We start from the raw sequence: 20,811 nt of genomic DNA, 5'->3' as shown, positions 1-20,811 counted from the left end.
CATACGCTCACAAAATTCACCTCTCACCCACACCCATTCTCTACCAATATGACCATAGTCTTAAATGACCCTGCTTGGTGGCCGATCATCAATGCGAACTGTTTTTACAGTTATTTTGTAGGTTCGTAGAGAGCAGTCGAATGTTGAAGCCGATGTCTCAATCTAACTAGTTGCCGCCTTTGTCGGAGCGACGTATGATTGGGGTGAGCACGATAATATTAAAGCATTGCTGATATCTTACAAGTATTTTCAGCACTTACATTGGGACAAGAGGTATGTCGATGCCTACGACCGGAGCAGCCATCTCGCTAACAATCATTTTATAGGTCGAATTAATCTGGGTAAGTAGAGTCTCGTAATAGAGGGAACACACATCAAAATACTTACACTTAATCACAGAGGCAACGGTGGTCCCTAATGACATTCTTGTATCTCTGTGTATGTAGCTTGTTTGTTGCAGTTTCCATGTCATGCTGACTTGAAAGTATTCTAGTCGCGCTACCTCGGAATCTTATCTGCTGGGTATGTTCGAAAGGCTAAACAATCAATGTCGAACTGATCGTTTATATCGCATAACCAGCATGACCTTGCTGGGTATGTCTCCTTAGTACTTTCACTGTCTTCGTTTTTTTCTGACTAACGGGATACAGTCATTGTTCCGACCATCCCACTGACGGATACAGTGAGTCTTCTGCACAGATGCCTGCTATTCCCCTCTGATTAAACGTGGTTCTCTGTAGGAGTGAGTGTGGTTCTTTACTAACTTCTTGGTTCATTAATGACAGTCATGCTATCCTGCCACAGATGTGAGTCTGTTTGGAGTGTGTGCCACCCGAGGTTGGTCACTGACTGGATTCATCAGGCTGGATTATGTACGTCGTACGGAATTGGACGGGTATTGTGATATTTGCAATGCTGTGGGGTGAGCTTTGCACTTGCGAAACCTCAGTGATATTGACTCGACTGAACCATGCTGCAAGTCATCATCATCACTCGGTTGTATGCCATGTATCAAGGATCCAGAAAGATCCTGATATTTCTCGTCGTCACCCTCCTGGCCGTCAACATTTATGACGGAGTGAACGCCGTCCTGATGACGATACACGCTTCAGAGGGTATGCTTAATCGTGGATCCAAACAAACGTAAATGGGACTCAATGATGAATACCAGAGGAATTCATTCTCTCCGGCACCTATCAGTGCACGATTACATATACAACAAATACCCTGATTCTGAATTCTGTGGCTTGGATACTCTCCCTTATGTGGGAGGTCCTCGTGCTGTGTCTCGCAGCCTGGATTGCCGTAAAACACTTCCGTGAACTGCCACAACATTCGGCAGGAGGGATTATGGAGGACTGTTTCGCGGTGTTGATGAAAACTCACGTGCTTTACTTTGCGAGGTAAGCTCGTATTGTGATTATCGTTTCTTTTTCCCCTACTGAACGGTCGAACGTGGTAGCTTTGTTGGTGTTTCTTGCTTTCAGCTCATTGTTAATTTATCTCCAACAATTTCATCGGTATGCCAATCTCTCGCCTTGCCTCTTCATATGCTCACGATTCGTAATTTCTACAGTTCCAAAATCCCATGGAAAGTCTAACTTTTTATGGCTTGATTCAGATTCTGGACGTCGTGCAGATGTTTGTGATGGGACCACGCCTGATCCTTGGCGTTCGAGAATTTAACGCTAAACTTGTGGCTGATTCTGACGCAGCAACTGTCATGAGCTCAGTCGCTTTCCAGGAGCGCGTGCACATATCGACTGGCAGTGGTGTATGACACACGAGACGCTGATGGTTGTCTGGTGCTCTGCAGGAAGCAGGAAAATTCGTGTTTTGTCTCAAATACAAGCTTCGTCGCAGTCCTTGTATAGTTATTTGATTTCACTAAGTAGATTTCAAGGAGACGGGCTTGTGCAGTATTTTTGTAGTAGTATGTGTTCGAATCATTCGCTATAGGTTCTGGCATTAACAATTATTTATTCATGCTTCAACTAATATCTTGGATATCCCTACTGTACTAACGAAAGCATTTCAGCAGTGTACTGAATGGAAAGTCGAGCGACCAACCATACTGGCATCAACCGCCCGTCTTCATACATCTGCAGAACCTCGCCAACTCACCTCCCCACAAATAGCTTAACCCACATTGCAACAAATGGTGCATGCTATCTAGTCCCCACCTTCCATCCTAACAGCATACAAGATACACCGATTGTGCGATGGATTTAGCGTAGCGTGCAGAATGGCACTGCCCTTGCCGTCTCACCCCTATGATAAACCGCCTTGATCTGAAAATCAACTGACCGGCGCTCAGATCATCAGTCATGGATTGCGCATCCACTGCCACATCCTATCAACCGCATGCTGCAAATTGAGTGTGGTGTGTCTTGTATCAGATTCCGCGCCTATTATTTATTGGTATCCTTGTGAGATGTGCATATGCTTACTAGTAAGATGCGGATTAGGCTATCCATTAATGAAAGGGCTGTCCATGTACAGGTAAGTAATATGTAACCTTTGTTTTACACATCCAACATCTCTGCTATGTCGACACAATTAAACTCCTCTTGTTGAATAGCCTTGGGGATCTTGTTGTACTTGCGGACTGCTGATGCTTATCGAGAATCATCGAGACAACAAGCTTTTCCAAAGGGTCGCGACTAATCCCTACCAAGTTTTGCATCGGTTTTCATTTGAATCAGCAGTACATTACATAATATTGGCAATCGCGATACAACTATGTACTCACTCCACTCGTTTTCTTCCAACATGTGCCAACAGAATGTCATACCTTCGGTACTTCTTAAAAGCTTAAGGGTCCTGCTGAGGCTCAGCACTCATAAATCATCTTTTATGAAATTACCCTACAATCTGAAGAACAACAAGTCAGGCTTGATGCAGTCATCTGCGGCAGCGCGCCTGAGTCTTCTTTATCCATGTCCTCTCTCAGCGCTGCTTGAATCTAGGGATGACATTCGAGTTGTATCCATCAATCGGGGATTCCCAACTAGGCCACTTCAACGAGTCTGGCTGTGCATACTGATGGGCCCTGTCAGCACTGCATCAACTCCACGATGCAGATCAAAAAATTTGCGCTCGTCGTGGTTGGCGGCCTTGTGATACGAAAGCCTGATAACCAAGGCAAAGAGAAAGAAGGCGTGCTCGAAGTAATAGATGGCCTGAGGACGAGGAGAAGGGATGGAAGGCATTGAGATATGTGCTCGCACGTGGGTAGAACGTAAGTTATCTTCTGCTTCATACTGTCTGTCATGAGTTTATTTTTAGTCTAGCCTTGGCATCTTTCTATGTATCTTTTATGGTGTCATGTCAGGTGTTCCGCCCGTCGAAATGATTCATCATTCCTCAAATTCATTTTGGTGATACAAGCACTGGATGGTAGTATATATGCTATCGTCATGGCCATAGTTCACCAAGTTCACCTCACCCACACCCAATATGACCATAGTCTCGAATGATCCCATTTGGTGGCCGTCCATCAATGAATATCATTATTCCAGCTATTTTGCAGGTTCGTGGAAACCACTTAGATGTTGAAGCTGACTCAATCTAACCTTGGCCGCGGTTTCGCAGTTGCCGCCTTTGTTGTTGTGGCGCATGATTGGGGTGAGCATGATGATACTAAAGGACTGCTGATATCTTACAAGTACTCTAAGCACTTACATTCGTACTAGAGGTATGACAATGTTATCACCGAAGCAGCCACCTCTCTGAGAATGGTTTTATAGGTCGAATTGGTTTGGGTGAGTAGCGTTTCATGTCAGACGACTCGGAACACATGAAAATACGCTTAATTACAGAGGCAGCGCTGGTCCCTAATGACAGTTCTGTATCTCGGTGTATGTGGCTCGTTTGTCGTGGTCTCCAAGTTGCACTGACTTGAAAGTATCTTAGGTGCGCTACCTTGGAATCTTATATGCTGCGTATGTTCGAAGGGGTAAATAATTGATGTCGTGCTAATCGTCCATCTCTCATAATCAGCCTGGTCATGCTTCGTATGTCTCCCTAGTTCATTCGCTGTCTTTGCTTCTTCTGACCAATGGCATACAGTCGGTGTTTCGACCATCTCGCTGACAGATGCAGTGAGTCTTCTGCTGCACAGATACCTACTATTCCCTTTTACTTAACCGTGGTGCCTTGTAGGAGTGGGTGTGGTTCTTTATCAATTTCTTGGTTCACTAATGACTCCCACGCTATACTTTCACAGATGTGAGTCTGTTTGGAGTGTGCTACCCGAGGCTGATCACTGACCGGATTTGTCAGGCTGGATTTTGTACATCGTATGGAATTGGACGGGTGTTGTGGTAATTTTGGTGTTGTGGGGTGAGCCACTTGCGAGACCTCAGTGATATTGACTTGACTGAAACATGCTGCAAGTCATTATCATCACTCGGTTACATGCCATGTATCAACGATCCAGAAAGATCTTGATATTTCTCACTGTCACCTTCCTGGCTGTCAACATTGTCAACGGAGTGGCAGCCGTAATAGCAACGATGCATTCTTCAGGCGGTACGTTTAATTGTGGATAAAACCAACGTGCATGGGGTTCATTGATGAATACCAGAGGAACTCATTCTATCTGGCACCTATCAGTGTGCAATCGGCGTTGCGGAACATAGCCTGATTCTGACTTCTGTTGCTTGGATACTCTCCCTTGTGTGGGAGGTCCTCGCGCTGTGTCTCGCAGTCTGGATTGCGGTAAAACACTTCCGTGAGCTGCGACAACATTCGACAGGAGGGGTTATGGAGGACTGTTTCACGGTGTTGATGAAGACTCATGTGCTTTACTTTGCGAGGTAAGTTCAAATTGTGATTATTATTCCTTTTTTTCCACTGAAGGGTCGGACGTGGTAGCTTTGTTGCTGTTTCTTGCTTCGATATCATTGTCGATTTATCTCCAACAGCCTTGACAACGGTATGTCCATCTCTCACTTACCTCTTCATGCAACCACGATTCATCATTTCTATAGGACCGATTTTCCCTAGAAAGTCAGACTTTTTTAGGCTTGCTTCAGATTTTCGAGGTCGCGCAGATGTTTGTGCTGGGACCACGCCTGATCCTTAGCGTTCGAGAATTTAACGCTCAACTCGTGGCCGACTCTGACGCAGCAACCCACATGACCTCAATCGCTTTCCAAGAGCGTGTGCATGTATCGACTGGTAGTAGTGTGTAATGCTCGGTGAAGTTAACAGTTGTCTAGTGCTTTTCAGGGAACGCAGCGAAATCTATTTTTATCTCCATTCAAAACCTCGTTGCGGTGCTCAAGTAGTTATTTTGTGTCACGAGGTAGATTCAAAAGAAACAGGCTTGGGCAATACTTTTGTCGTAGTATGTATTCGATTCGTTTGCTATAGGTCCTGACATCAACAATTATTTATTGATGTTCCAATCAATATAAAGTCGAGGAGCGAGATATATTTATAGGCGATGTCGTCGACTCGGAACGTGAGGGTGCAAATTTCAATTCATTCTTATTCTCATCCTCGATGACAACTCGTGACTCACCTCTGGCCACCTTGTAGCGTATATGGGTAGTACTAAATGTCTACCTGCCGTTACAATAATACTATCATTTGTGGCGTTCTCCGTCAATTGGTGGGGACCAGACTTGTCCAGGGCCATCGTTGGTGAGTAGTACAGTACTGTGATACTGGCCGAATTCGTCACAATTTTGTGCAGCATCAAGATCATCACATTATGAAGGGATGGACAAACCCGCTGCATGAATGCATAATATGATCTCGTCTGGCGGACACTTTGAGGTAGGTTGTGGAGTTCAGAAGGATTCAAAGAGACCTTGCCCGCGACTTAATCAATCGTATAATATAGCAGCATTCTTTCTACTTGGCCTGTTGACCTCTTGCAACCAAATGCTGAGGCGGGTGCTCGATTGGCAACGCGGGGCACTGCGCTTGCGATTCTCCCCGATCTATCTGCCCCAGTGTTTCCGTTATATGCAAATCACTGAGCATGCAAGAGTAAATACGGAAGACATGGTATAGGTATCTGGGGAAGCGGAGCACATGCTCTAATCAAATATACAAATATCCTGTGCCTGTAACAGAATTCCGAAGTTTCTTTGGCATCGTGATCATTGTGGATGGAAAACCTCAACTTTGTAAATGATGTCGGAAATAACGGTTCCAAGATTGAAAAGGATCAGTCCACCTCAAGATAATCAAGCCCACCTGCTCGCTAGTGCAGCACCAAAGGGTTGACACAGACAGTTCCCTTGCTCACAGCACCAAAGCAACAATCAATCTTCACGCCATTCTCCTCAGAGCAAGTCGTGAACGCCTGAGTAGCAAGGCCCTGTGGATCACTCCACTGTGTCGGGTCCCACTTCGTAGGGTTAACCAAGATACGGGGGTCAACCTGGCTGACGACAGCAGAAGCAAGCGCGTACTAGCCCTTTGGGACGACATAAATATCATCTTTGGAGGGAGCAGCGAGAACCGCAGATCAGGAAATCAGAATGAACGTAGCGCATGATGTTGTGAATAGGTGGGTGCATGTGGGGCGTCTCATGAATGACTGAATCGGACTGGAAGCTTGCAGAAGACCTCATGGTCCGTCGAACGGAAAAATCCATGTGAATTGTTGAAATGGTCGACTTTCTCCTGGTGAAGTGTTTCCCTATGATGACGATTAGCATGTGTGAGCTGGCGATAGCGAACGGGACTCACTGGACTTCGATGTTCTGAGCAAGGTGAAGAAGCGTCCATGAAACGGAGGTGGGGATGGTGTGCTGTCCCGCCATGAGAAATGCAATCATGATAGGTGCGATTTTGTGGTCACGGAGAGGTTTGCCATCACAGTATTTTAAGATTCTCTGCATTTGCAGTTAATGTCGGTGTGATATTCGCATAGAAGAGTCCAGGTACAACTGCTCTACCAGGAGAGGCGGTGACATACTGCTGCGCAGATCGATGACGGTTGCAAGGGCCCCCAACGTGACCCGCAGCTGGACAGTCGAATCGAACGGCATGAAAAAACGTACTCTCCATATTAGCATCGCTAAATATTATTTTGCACCGATTTATGATGCCACCGTATGTCACTCCTCCGGCACCATTGGCTAATTTACCGTTCAAATCGTCGTGTCCCGTATTGAGCGCTGAGCTCTTCTGAGTCGCTAGACAAGTAATACCTCATCTGCCTGCGAAGAGTTAACACTGATGAAGCTGGGATACGGTCCAGCAATTTTCTGTATAATGATGAATACAACTGATTCTGGCACCCGACACGTTCACAATCAAGTGAACGTTGACTTTCACACCCACGTTGCAAATTAAAAATTCTGCACTTACTGCATTTTGATTAGCGTCCTCATGATACGAAAGCCCAATGACCGCGGAAGAGAGCATTATCGAATTGCTTAGAAGCAAAGCACACGCAACTGCAATACCTACGTGGAGATATCACCCTTGATCTCAGTTCGGTTACCCAAGCACTGCTGGATAGGATATATACCACAAATGTTATTGTCATGCATCTACCAAGCTCGCCTCTCATCCACACCCATTTTCTCCCAATATGACCATAGTCTTGAATGATCCCACTTGGGGGCCGACCATCAGTGCACATCGTTCTTCCAGCTATTTTACAGGTTCGTGGAGAGCAGTCGGATGTTGAAGCTGATGTCTCAATCTACCTTCGCTGCCGTTCGCAGTTGCTGCCCTTGTTGTGATGACGTATGACTGGGGTGAGCATGATGATATTGAAGGGCTGCCGATATCTTACAAGTATCTTCAGCACTTACATTCGGACAGGAGGTATGTCAATGCTGTGACCGGAGCAGCCATCTCGCTAAACATGGCATTATAGGTCGAATTGATATGGGTGAGTAGAGTTTCCTGTCAGATGAACGACCATGAAAAATACAAATACTTGATTACAGAGGCAACGATGGTCCCTTCATGACAATCATGTATCTCGGTGTATGTAGTTTGTCTGTCGCCCTTGCCATGTTGCACTGACTTGAAAGTATCCTAGGTACGCTACCTTGGAATCGTATATGCTGTGTATGTTCGGAAAGCTAAACAGTCAGTGTCGTGCTGATCGTCCATCTCTCATATTCAGCCTGTCCATCCTGAGTACGTGTCCTTAGTAGTACATCCATTGTCTTCGCTTCTTCTGATTAACAGCATACAGTCTTTGTTCCGAAGTTCTCACTGATAAATACAGTGAGTCTTCTACACATATCCCTAATACTATTCCCCTGCAATTAACCGTGGTGCCCTATAGAAGTGGGTGTGGTTCTTTACCACTTCTTGGTTCACTAATGACTGCCACGCTATGTGGCTACAGATGTGAGTCCATTTGGAGTGTGTACTACCCGAAGTTGGTCACTGACTGGATTCGTCAGGCTCGATTATGTATGTTATATGGAATTGGATGGATGTTGTGATATTGGCGATGCTGTGGGGTGAGTTTGGCACTTGCGAGACCTTGGTGGTATCGACTTGACTGAAACATGCTGCAAGTCATCATCATCACTCGGTTGCATGCCATGTATCAACGATCTAGAAAGATCCTGATATTTCTCATTGTCACCTTCCTGGCTGTCAACATTTTCGAAGGAGTAGTCATCATGATGACAGCGATCCATACTTGGGGTATGCTTAATTGTGGATGACAACAAACGTACATGGGGCTCATTGATGAATACTAGATCAACTTATTCTCTCCAGCCCTTATCAGTGCTGGTTGTCCCATGCAGAAGATATCCCACTTCTATTTTTCATTTCCTTGATACTCCACGTCGTGTGGGAGGTCCTCGCACTATGTCTCGCAGTCTGGATTGCGGCAAAACACTTTCGTGAACTGCAACAGCATTCGGCAGGGGGGATTATTGGAGACTGTTTCATGGTATTGATGAAAACTCACATGCTTTACTCTGCGAGGTAAGATCATATTGCGATTAATGTTCCCTGTTTTCACTCAAGAGTCGGACATGGCAGCTTTGTTGCTGCTATTTTGTTCCTGTTCATTGCGTATTTTTCTCAAACATTAGCAAGGGTATGTCAATCTTTCACTTGCCTCTGCATGCAACCACGGTTCATCGTTTCTATCTGATTTATCTGATTCACAATTTAGACTTATTTTGGCTTGGCTGAAATTCTGATGGTCATGCGGATGTCTGTGCTGGGACCACGTCTGGTCCTTGGGATTCGAGCATATCACGCTAAGCTCGTGGCCGACTTTGATGCAGTAACTGCCATGACCTCGATTGCTTTCCACGAGCACGCACATATCGACTGGTAGTGGTGTATAACACATGGATGCTGATGGTTGTCATGTGCTCTGCAGGAAGCAGGAAAATTCGTGTTTTGTCTCAAATACAAGCTTCGTCGCAGTACTTATATAGTCGTTTGGTGTCCAAAAGTAGATTCCAACGAGACATTGACAGGGCAGTATTTATTTCAAGCATTACTCACCTCTCGTCCTATCGGAAGCATAATGGGATATCGGCTTTCATCATATGTGAGAACGTGCTGCAGAGAGCTCAGATGACGTCTCGCCATCGTACGCAGTGCTGCTGAGCATTGCCTAGCGGGGGAATGGGGGAATCTGAACATATCCAGGGTACTAAGTATCGCACAACAAACATAAAACGGACTTATCAGTGTTACGCCATTGCACACTCAGAAAGGGCCGTGCAGGCACTAGCACAAGTGATAGTGCGGGAATCGAGCATGTTATGGAGGTGATGGTGAATCCCGAGTCGATGTAGTTGATTGGCGACAAAGACCTGCCTCCGTGACGTAGCAGAACTTGGAAAGTGATTACATGGATGTGGCCGAGATGTCTTTCACCAAGCTTGATAATAGCATCGAAGTTATGGCCATGATTGAGGATTTTGAATTTTGAATTTGGAAAGCAAGAATGCTGCAAGTTGTGGCGGTACTCTATATCTGGGAGATTTGAGGGCAAAACTTGAAGAGGGCAAGGTTCCATGGTCTTTGAAGGGCGCTATATTGCGAATTTTCATAAGAACATGAGAGCGATAGTTGATCGTTGCTGAGAACAACAACAACAACAATTGGTGGTGCGTGACTAGCACGAGCAGACCCACCAGGCTGATTGGTGCTATAGGCAGGAATGATGGGAGCATGGAGGACTGAGTAGGTGGTGAAATTGGTGAGTCGAGACTGAAGATTGCAAGTCGAAAATGTGTTATAGGATGCATGAACACAATCAATTCGCTCCGCAACCATTGCCAGTTAGTCTCCTGGGCTGACTATTTTACCCCAGCGTTTCTGTAGAAGAGGTATATTTTATGGTCATAACCAAGATACGAGGGTCGACCTGGCTGACGACAGCAGAAACAAGCGCGTACTAGCCCTTTGGGACGACATAAATATCATCTTTGGAGGGAGCAGCGAGAACCGCAGATCAGGAAATCAGAACGAACGTAGCGCATGATGCTGTGAATAGGCGGGTGCATGCGGGGCGTCTTATGAATGACGGAATCGGGGACTGGAAGCTTGCAGAAGACCTCATGGTCCGTCGAACGGAAAAATCCATGTGAATTGTTGAAATGGTCGACTTTCTCCTGGTGAAGTGTTTCCCTATGATGACGATTAGCATGTGTGAGCTGGCGATAGCGAATGGGACTCACTGGACTTCGATGTTCTGAGCAAGGTGAAGAAGCGTCCATGAAACGGAGGTGGGGATGGTGTGCTGTCCCGCCATGAGAAAGGCAATCATGATAGGTGCGATTTTGTGGTCACGGAGAGGTTTGCCATCACAGTATTTTAATCCATCAAGACGGAGATCGTATCAGGCTCGTCCTATAGGATGCATCGTGAATATCGGTTGGATCCCACAAAAGCAAACACCTGGGCCGGATTTTCTGCATTTGCAGATAATGTCGGTGTGATATTCGCATAGAAGAGTCCAGGTACAACTGCTTTACCAGGAGAGGCGGTGATATACTGCTGCGCGGCATCAACAACGGCTACAACGTAACCCGCAGCTGGGGTGGTCGAATCGAACAGCATGACAAAACAAAGACAAGATACAAAGCAATGCAAATGTCAGCGACAGTCTAATCGTCTGTAACATCAGCCGTGTTTTAATTTGTATGTGTCTGCAGTGATTATGCTGGATGTCGTCAATGACCTGGATAATCAGTACATATGTAGGAGAAATTAGTAGAAAAGAGCAAGACAAGACCCGGATCAGCGCAAGGTACTCGCGTTACTTAGGATCATGCTTATTATGTAAGAAAGGCGGGACCTTCACAATACCAGTAGTATCACAGCACCGATTTGTTGCCACATACGTTCTTCATGTCACTTTTTGACTTTCGCACCATATCATACACTACCGCATGTACTCCTCCGCCACCATATCGTCGTTTCCCATTCCCCATGTCAACTCCTCAGAACAACTACTAAGCTCTTCGACTAGTAATGAGTTGTTGTACCTCTAAATCTCAGAGTTCAACATATTTCTATGTAAGACTCATCGCACTCGACATAGCCACAATATTAATCAAATGAACGTTGCCGGTCATTGACTTTCACACCCACGTTGCAAATCGAAGATTCTGCACTTACCATTTTTATTGGCGTCCTCATGATACGAAAGTCCAATGACTGCGTTAGCGGATTGCTTGGAAGCGGAGCACACGCGACTGCAACATCTACGTGGAGTGCACAGCTCTTGATCTCATTTCGGTTACTCAAGCACTGGATAGTAGTATACGCAGTATATATACCACGAATTGTTATTGTCATGCATCTACCAACTTTGGCCGCCCTCACTTCGTCTCTCATTCACACCCATTCTCTCCCAATACGACTATGATAGTCTTAGATGATCCCGCTTTGTGGCCTTTCGTCAAAGCGTGTCGTATCGCCAGTTATTTTATAGGTTGGTAATTGGATGTTGAAGTTGATGTCTCAATCTGACCTTGACGGCGGTTTCATAGTTGCCGCCTTTGTTGCAGTGATGTATGATTGGGGTGGGCATGATGACATCAAAGGACTGCTGATATCTTACAAATATTTTCAGGACTTACATTCGGACAAGAGGTATGTCAATGCTGTGACCGGGGCAGCCATCTCGCTGAAAATGGTTTGATAGGTCGAATTGATATGGGTGAGTAGTGTTTCGTGTCAGAGGAACAACCATGAAAATACACTTAATTACAGAGGCAACGATGGTCCCTAATGACAATTCTGTATCTCGGTGTACGAAGTTTATCTGTCGTGGTTGCCATGTTGTGCTGACTTGAAAGTTTCCTAGGTGCGCTACTTTGGAATCATATATGCTGCGTATGTTCGGAAAGCTAGACAGTCAGTGTCGTGCTAATCATCCATCTCTCATAATCAGCCTGGCTATCCTGAGTATGTCTCCTTAGTTCGTTCACCATCTTTGCTTCCTCTGACCAACGGCATCAGGCGATATTCCAACCATCTCGCTGACAGATACAGTGAGTCTTCTGCACAGATGCCTGCTATTATTTTTCAATTGAATGTGGTGCCCTGTAGGGGTGGGTGTGGTTCTTTATTGACTTCTTGGTTCACTAATGAATGCTACGCTATACTGCCACAGATGTGAGTCTTTTTGGAGTGTGTGCTACTCGAGGCCGGTCACTCACTGGATTCGTCAGGTTCTATTATAGACGCCGTACAGGATTGGATGGCTGTTTTTGCAGCTGAAATGCTTTGGGGTGAGCTTGGTACTTGTGAGACCTCAGTGATATCGACTCAACTGAGACATGCTGCAAGTCATTGTCATCACTCGGTTATATGTTATGTATCAACGCTCCAGAAAGATTCTGATATTTCTCATTGTCACCTTCCTGGCATTGAACATTTTCTTTGGAGTGGTCATCATGATGAAAGCGATGCATACTTCATGGGGTATGCTCAATTATCGATGAAAACAAATGTACTGACGAATACCAGGAGAACGTGTTATCTCCGGCACTTATCAGTGCCATATTGCGAAAGAAAATACCCCACTTCTCACGTCTGTTACTTGGCTACTCGCAATTTCGTGGCAGGTCCTTGCACTGTGTCTCGCAGTCTGGATTACGGTAAAACACTTCAGTGAACTGCGACAATATTCGGCAGGAGGGATGATTGGGGACTGTTTTACGGTGTTGATGAAAACACATGTGGTTTACTCTGCAAGGTGAGATCATGTTGCGGTTAATGTTCCTTGTTTCCACTGAAGAGTCGGACATGATAGCTTTTTTGCTACTTTTTGCTTCCTTTTCATTGATAGTTTACCTCCAACATTCTCAATGGTATGTCAATCTTTCACTTACCTCTGCATGTAACCACGGTTCATCATTTCTATAGCATCTATCTAACCAAGAAATTCAGACTTATTCTGGCTTGGCTCAGATTTCGACGGTCATGTGGATATCTGTCCTGGGACCACGTCTGATTCTTGGCGTTCGAGAACACTACGCTAAGCTCGTGGTCAATTCTGACACAGCAACTGCCATGACCTCAATCGCTTTCCAGGAGCGCGTGCACATATCAACTGGCAGTGGTGTATAACTCACGAGATGCTAATGGTTGTCTGGTTGTCTGCAGGAAGCAGGAAATTGTGTTGTTTCCGATCCAAACCTTGTCGCAGCACTTGTATAGTTATTTGGTATCCCGAAGTAGATTCTAACGAGACATTGGCAGGCCTGGCAATATTCTCGTCATAGTATTTATTTCAATCATTTGCTATAGGCCCTGACATTGACAATGTTTCAATTAATGTCCTTAGTATTGCTACTGTACTAACGAAGGAAAGCAGTGTACTGAACAGGAAGGTCGAGAAGCGAAAGATGTTTGTAGGTGATGTCGCCGGAACGTTGAGATGCAAGTTTTTATTTGCTCTTGCTTCTCATCCTCGAGGACAACTCGTGACTCAGTACTCACCTCTCATTGTATCGGAAGCATAATGGGATATCAGCTTTCATAATATGTGAGAGTGCGCTGCAGAGAGCTCAGATTACGTCTCGCCACCGTACGCAGTGCTGCTGAGCATTGCCTAGTGGGGGAATGGGGGGAATCTGAATATATCCAGGGTACTAGTAACATCTGAGTATCGCACAACAAACATAAAACGACTTATCAGTGTCACGCCAGCACACCCAGAAAGGGACACGCAGGCACCAGCACAAGTGATAGTGTAGGAATCGAGCATGTTGTGGAAGTGATGGTAACATCGAGACAGGGAGAGGTGAATCCCGAGTCGATGTAGTTGGTTGGCGGTAGAGACCTGCTTCTGGGACGTAGCAGAACTTGGAAAGTGATGGATGTGGCCAAGATGTCTTCAGCAAGCTTAATGATGATATCGAAATTAGGGCCGAGAATGTTGCAAGTTGTGGTGGTACTCTAGATCTGGGAGATTTGAGGGCAAAACTTGAAGAAGGCAAGGTTAAACAGAAGTTGTTAGACGCTCACAAGTTACTTAAGGGTGCTCAGCACGACAATGAGACTCGGAATTGACGTATAGAAGAGTCCAAAAATAACCGTCCTACCAGGAGAGGCGGTGACATACTGCTGCACAGCATCAACGACGGCTGCAACGTAGCGTTGTAGCCCGCGGCTGGGGGGGCCCGGCGGGTCTGTCGAATCGAACAGCATGAAAAGATAAAGACAAGATGCAAAGCAATTAATGCAAATGTCAGCGACGATCCAATTATCTGAGCATCAGCCATGTTTTAATTAATATATGCCTGCAGTGATTTTTTAAGAAATTGAGGAGAACAAGATAAGACCTGAGACAAATTCACGGTCGCGACTTATGAGTCATATGAAGGGACCTGCATGTGATGACTCAGCAGGTAGCATAGGTTGTTCTTGTCAGTAGTAGTGTACGGTCAATTTGGAACTGTCCGAAATTCACAGGGTAAATTTACAGTGCGTCCAGAGGCCTTCAAATTCACCACTGTGAATTACCGTAAATTAACATGTCTGTAAATTAATGCTATTTTACAGGTGAATCAGGTCAAATGTACTGTGAATTACAGTGAATTAGGTGAGTTATTCAACTTTCCACTCGTCCCAAGCAGAAGGGTCAGGGACGGACGGAGACAAGGTTTTTGCGGCCTTCTTTGTTGGTGCAGAACCCGACTGGTGCACACAAATCAATACCGCTGGATGCCGCAAGCACGAACAAATCTTTCTCCACTGTCCTAAACTCTGAAAGAGCAGCTGGACCATCCAACCAATCTGCGCCATTGTCAAACTCTGCTGAGTCCGAGTCCGAGTCCGAGTCCACCGTGCTGTCCTTGCTTCAGGTGGAGGAGGCATTCGACCAGCAGGAGGCAAATCTTCAGCGGACCGCTTGCCAAGGATAGTGGATTCCATATCATGCCACTTGACGAGAGGTTTGTATGGTGTTTTTAGTTTCTGTGTAGTCAGTATGAGACTGAGAACTTAACACGCGAAAAAATGTTACTCACATTAGAATCAAAGGAATGGTTTCGGGGAGATTTTGAAGATAAAGAGATAGTAACTGTAGCTTATTTCTCGTTTCACAATTCATGGTTGCGAATGTTATGCCCTAGCCCTAGTGCAGATACTTTGCGAGATTCACAGATTCACCACGGAGACGCCCATCGGATTGGCAAACTCCAAATTCACCCAAATTTACACCCCCAAAATGCCCTTCGAGATTCACATGCTGATTAACGCTAATTTACAGGTGTAAATTTACGCCTGTAAATTTACACCCCTCTATTTGACCGTACACTAGTCAGTAGCACATACACACACGCTCCGGGTAGAGCATTTCTCTGACTCTTGGTTCGAGTCCACCCACCCTGTCCATCGTCCATACACAACAAATCAGCCTTCATGCAGTAATCAGCGCGCCCGAGTCTTCTTTTTCCACGTCTTCTCTCAGCGCTGTTTGAATCTAGGAATGTCATTAATGTATCTATCAATCAGCGATTCATGTAAATGGTTCCGCTCGTCGAAATGTTTCATGTCCAACATTTACGTTGAGTCCCTGGATCTTTGGTCGATCAAGGCAGGGATCATCAACATCTTCCAACCTCATTTTGGCGATCCAAGCGCTGGATGGTGGTTATATACCAATATGTCAACAATCTCAAGTGATCCCACTTTGTGGTCAGCCATCGATGTATATCGTTTTGCCAGCTATTTTCCAGGTTCGTGTAGAACAATCGGGTGTTGACGATCGTCGATGAGCGCTGATTCGGATGTCTCAATCTACCCTTGACTCCGGTATCGCAGTTGCCGCCTTTGTTGGGCTGACGTATGATTGGTGTGAGCACGATAATATTAAAGGATTACTGATATTTTACGAGTATTTTCAGCACTCACATTTGGACAAGAGGTATGTCGATACCATGACCGGAGCAGCCATCTCGCTCAGAACCTTTTATAGGTCGAACTCATCTGGGTGAGTAGAGTCAGAGGGAACACACATGACAATACACTTATTTACAGAGGCAACGCTGGTCCCTAATGACAGTTCTGTACCTCAGTGTATGTAGCTCGTGTGTCGCAGTTATCATGTTGTGCTAACTCGAAAGTATTCTAGGCGCGCTATCTTGGGATCTTATATACTGCGTATGTTCGGAAGGCTAAACAATCGATGTCGTGCTAATCATCTATGTCTCATAATCAGCATGTTCATCCTGGGTATGTCTCCTCAGTACATTCACTGTCTTCGCTTCTGCTGACCAGTGGCATATAGAGAGTGTTCCGACCATCTCGCTGACAGATACAGTGAGTCTTCCGCACAGATGCCTGCTATTCCCCTTCAATTAACCGTAGTGCCTCGTAGCAGTGGGTTTGATTCTTTGCTGCTAACTTCTTGGTTCGTTAATGACTACCACACTATACTTCCACAGATGTAAGTCTTTGGAGTGTATACTATCCGAGGCTGGCCACTGACTGGATTTGTCAGGCTTCATTATATATGTCGTACAGGATTGGATGAATGTGTTGGTATGTACAATGCTGTGGGGTGAGCTTGGCGCTTGTGAGACCTCAGGAATATTCACTTGACTGAAACATGCTGGAAGTCATCATCATCACTCGGTTGTATGCCATGTATCAACGAGACAGAAAGATCCTGATATTTCTCGTCGTCACCTTCCTGGCAATCAACACTTTTGACGGAGTGATAGCCGTAATGTCAATGATGCATATTTCGGGAGGTACGCTTGATTATAGATTAAAACGAACGTGCATAGGGCTTATTGATGGATACCAGAGGAACTCATTCTCTCCGGCACCTACCAGTGCACGATTAGCTACACAGGAGATATCCTGGTTCTGTATTCTGCTACGTGGATACTCTCCATTGTGTGGGAGGTCCTCACACTATGTCTCGCAGTCTGGATTGCGGTAAAACACTTCCGTGAACTGCAACAACATTCGACAGGAGGGATTATCGGGGACTCTCTTACGGTGTTAATCAAAACTCACGTGGTTTACTTTGCGAGGTAAGTTCATATTGTGATTATTGTCCTTTTTTCCACTGAAGGGTCGGACTTGGTAGCTTTGTCGCTGTTTCGTGTTTCGCCCTCATCCTTGATTTATCTCCAACATCAACGGTATGTCAATTTTTCACTTACCCCTACATGTGATCACGATCTATCATTTCTATAGAGCCAACCTTTCCTAGAAAATCAGACTTTGTCTGGCTTGTTTCAGATTTTGGAGGTCGTGCAGATGTTCGTGCTAGGACCATGGCTGATCCTTGGCATTCGAGAATACCATGCTAAGCTCGTGACCGATGCCGACGCAGCAACTGGTATGACTTCAATCGTTTTCCAGGAGCGTGTGCATATATCGACTGGCAGTAGTGTATAATGCTCAGTAAAGTTAACGACTGTCTAGTGTTGTACCAAGAGCAAGGGATTTTGCTTTGATTAATTCCTACTTTCGTGATGGTATTCGTTTATTTCGTGTTTCTAAGTATATTTCAAGGAGACATAACTATATTTCGATATTATCATATGACAGATGCCTTGAGGCAGGTTATGGAGGGATTCAAAGAGACCGACGATAGATCAGTATGATGGCAGTATTGGCCCTACTGCTAGGCTTGTTGGTCTCTTGCAATCAAACTTGAATATTGGAGCGGATTCTCTAATGCGCGGCACTGGAGTCCTTGAACAATTTCACGTAGATTTCAACCAGTACCATGTTCGGGCAATCGTGATTCGTGAAAATCACCCAGACTTCTTGATTCCCCCGATTCGGTCATCCCAGCGCGTCTGTATCAGAAACCGCATGACAGCAACTCTGTGCTGCCATCATCAAACTCAAGCACTTTGTCCGGCGCAGGCTCTCTGCAACGGACTCGAGAAGACATACAGACAGTTCTCTAAAATTAATATACGTGCAGAGGTTCATCGTATGTGCGCCTGGGCATGCACTTGAACGCATCGCCAAGCTCTACATGCATGACTAGAAGGGATGGCTGAGACAACAGCTAACGCAACAATATTGCATTCCGATGTTCACCCAATCACGACTACGTGACCATTGCCAGTTCGTCTCCTGGGCTGACTATTTTACCCCAGCATTTTTGTAGAAGAGGTATATTTTATGCAAGTCACCGAGCATCCAAGAGTAAATACGGAAGAGGTATAGGATAGGTATCTAGGGGAAGCGGAGCACATCCTTTAATCGAATCTCCTGCGTCTGTAACAGACATTCCGAGGTTTCTTTGGCATTGTGATCATGGTCTATGGAAGGATTGTTAACAATACTCGAGAGTGATGATGAACTGAATGGACGAACATGATAGTTGTGTTCTGGGATCTCTGTAATGCCATCCTCTAACCGAAGCTCAACTTTGCGGATGATGGTGGAAATCACAGTTCCAAGTTGCAGGTATGCGAACTATTGAAAAAATCAGCCAAACACACCTCAGCAAGCAGATAATCAAGCCCACCTGCTCGCCAATGCATCTATGCCTCCCGGCACCGAAGGGTTGGTACGGGCTCTCAGTTCCCTTGCTTACAGCACCGAAACCATAATCAATCTTCTCGCCATTCTCGTCAGAGTAAGTCTTGAAAGCCTGAGCAGCAACGCCCTCGGGGTCACTCCACCGTGTTGGGTCCCACTTCGTAGGGTTAACCCAGATAAGGGGGTCAACCTGGCTGACGGCAGCAGAAGCAAGCACGTAGTAGCCCTTTGGAACAACATAAACACCATCTTTGGAGGGGCAGCGAGAGTCGCGGGAACTGGGACATCGGAACGAACAGTAGCGCATGATGCTGTGAATAGGCGGGTGCATGCGAAGCGTCTCACGAATGACGGAATCAAGGACTGGAAGCTGGCGGAAGCCCTCATATGTCATCGGACGGAAAGAGCCATCCGGGTTGCCGAAATGATCGACTTGCTCCTGGTAAAGCGCTTCCCTATGATGACGATCAGTATGTCAGCTGCCAATAACGAACAAGGCTCACTGGACTTCGACGTTCTGAGCAAGGTGAAGAAGCGTCCATGAACCGGAGGCAGAGCTAGTGTGCTGTCCTGCCATGAGAAGGGCAATCATGATGTGGGCGATTTCATGGTCACGGAGAGGTCTGCCATCACGGTATTTCTGATCCATCAAGGCGGAGATCATGTCAGGTTCGTCCTATAGGATACATCGTGAATATTGGTTAGATCCCATCAAAGCAAACGCCTTACAGAGTGACCTGATTCCCTGCGTTTGCGGATAATGTCGGTGTAATATTCGCTCATTTTCTTGTGTGCCTTGTCCCGACGGCGATAAGATTCCAAAGGCAAGTTAGGAAACATAAAATTCAGCGGGGTGAAGCCTCCATCCAGGTCGTTGTAAAGCGCAGAAAACGATTTGTCCAAACCACTCCTGACCTCCTTGCCTTGCAGAGTACGACTGGCAGTCAAAATAGTGATTTGAGCCATGACATCCGTCACATCGAAGCGTCCCCATTCATTGATATCGTCCATTTGCCAGATGATGAATGCTTGGTCGCTGCGCATGTAGTTGTCGACTTCTTGCTCGAACATGCCCACGTACGCCCGGAAGTTCTCAGTTGAGAGGCCGACTTTAACAAACTTCTTTTGCTCCATGAATACTTCGTTGGGGACGTCGTATACGACATCTTTACCGAAGACGGGGGTCGTGAGGTGCTGTTTGTGGTTGAGAGGCATTTACGAAACCACAACAATCGCACATACTGTGTAAGCATCTTCTGCAGAAAACGCAGTCGATTTACCACCCAAGACAAAGTTGTTTCCCTTAGCACCAAGTGCGACGGTCACCTTGCGTCCAAGTAGAGTGAATGTGAAGACATCGCCGTACTGAAGAAAAGTATGAGACAAAATCATGACATGAGAGATATCACACGACCGTACTTTTTCCCTACACTCGAAGAAAAATTTGAGTGGGTCATCGCCGTACGCGATGGAGGACCCAACGAAAGGGATCCAGTGGAACACTTCTGGAGGTAGTGAAGGATCTCGGGGAACAACCTGGCGACGTTGCGTCAGTAGACACGCAAACTGGAGTTGCTACATGCTCACCAGCTGCTTAAGGATGTTCAGCACGAAGATGATTATTGGCGTATAGACGATTCCCAGTAGAACTGTTCTACCAGGAGAGGCGGTGAGATACTGCTGCACAGCATCAACAACGGCTGCAACGTAGCCCGTAGCTGGGGCGGTCGAATCGAACGACATGAAGAAACAAAGTCAAGGATGCAAAGCAATGTAAATGCTCCCGCGCTGTCCAAGGAGCACTGGCAGGGTCTCACGAACGCGACTGACTTGTTTTTCAGCGCGCGTTTTTATCTTCCCAGAATA

The 20,811-nt window shown here is 45.9% G+C and overlaps 5 protein-coding genes across 5 annotated transcripts; 1 reads left to right on the top strand and 4 right to left on the bottom strand.

The window, feature by feature from the left end:
• Window positions 1-6,220: 6,220 nt before the first annotated feature.
• F5891DRAFT_976600 (uncharacterized protein) lies at window positions 6,221-7,013 on the bottom strand (the record flags this gene model as incomplete). The annotated part of the gene is made up of 4 exons (XM_041376630.1): window positions 6,221-6,430; window positions 6,571-6,661; window positions 6,712-6,857; window positions 6,921-7,013. The coding sequence occupies 4 exons, from the start codon at window positions 7,011-7,013 to the stop codon at window positions 6,221-6,223; spliced, it is 540 nt and encodes a 179-aa protein (XP_041230603.1).
• A 3,378-nt stretch (window positions 7,014-10,391) lies between these two features.
• On the bottom strand, window positions 10,392-10,786 carry F5891DRAFT_944511 (cytochrome P450; the record flags this gene model as incomplete). Its single annotated transcript, XM_041374558.1, has 2 exons — window positions 10,392-10,599; window positions 10,650-10,786. Coding segments are annotated over 2 exons (345 nt in total), but the record flags the coding sequence as incomplete, so codon positions are not given.
• A 666-nt stretch (window positions 10,787-11,452) lies between these two features.
• Window positions 11,453-11,982, top strand: F5891DRAFT_720811 (uncharacterized protein). Its single transcript, XM_041372955.1, has 3 exons — window positions 11,453-11,490; window positions 11,580-11,908; window positions 11,967-11,982. Exon 2 carries the CDS (start codon window positions 11,612-11,614, stop codon window positions 11,840-11,842), a length of 231 nt encoding a protein of 76 aa, XP_041230601.1. The 5' UTR covers window positions 11,453-11,490; window positions 11,580-11,611; the 3' UTR covers window positions 11,843-11,908; window positions 11,967-11,982.
• A 2,464-nt stretch (window positions 11,983-14,446) lies between these two features.
• Window positions 14,447-14,781, bottom strand: F5891DRAFT_1010322 (uncharacterized protein). The gene has a single exon (XM_041360633.1). The coding sequence runs from the start codon at window positions 14,706-14,708 to the stop codon at window positions 14,469-14,471; it is 240 nt and encodes a 79-aa protein (XP_041230600.1). The 5' UTR covers window positions 14,709-14,781; the 3' UTR covers window positions 14,447-14,468.
• A 3,878-nt stretch (window positions 14,782-18,659) lies between these two features.
• On the bottom strand, window positions 18,660-20,705 carry F5891DRAFT_1162285 (cytochrome P450; the record flags this gene model as incomplete). Its single annotated transcript, XM_041365289.1, has 8 exons — window positions 20,533-20,705; window positions 20,365-20,481; window positions 20,188-20,310; window positions 19,675-20,139; window positions 19,449-19,621; window positions 18,932-19,400; window positions 18,778-18,879; window positions 18,660-18,722 (listed from the first exon to the last, which is right to left on the bottom strand). The coding sequence occupies exons 1-8, from the start codon at window positions 20,686-20,688 to the stop codon at window positions 18,660-18,662; spliced, it is 1,668 nt and encodes a 555-aa protein (XP_041230599.1). The 5' UTR covers window positions 20,689-20,705.
• Window positions 20,706-20,811: the final 106 nt, after the last annotated feature.

Source organism: Suillus fuscotomentosus, assembly GCF_016647785.1.
Source record: "Suillus fuscotomentosus strain FC203 chromosome Unknown F5891scaffold_8, whole genome shotgun sequence".
In the NCBI taxonomy this organism is placed as follows: Eukaryota; Fungi; Basidiomycota; class Agaricomycetes; order Boletales; family Suillaceae; genus Suillus; species Suillus fuscotomentosus.
The sequence above is the reverse complement of the archived record's forward strand: the minus strand, read 5'-3'. Positions and strand labels throughout refer to the sequence as shown.

Excerpts from the sequence above, each read along its gene's own strand:
- F5891DRAFT_1010322 (XM_041360633.1), bottom strand. The coding sequence starts at position 14,708 with ATGGCTGATGCTCAGATAATTGGATCGTCGCTGACATTTGCATTAATT.
- F5891DRAFT_720811 (XM_041372955.1), top strand. The coding sequence starts at position 11,612 with ATGATACGAAAGTCCAATGACTGCGTTAGCGGATTGCTTGGAAGCGGA.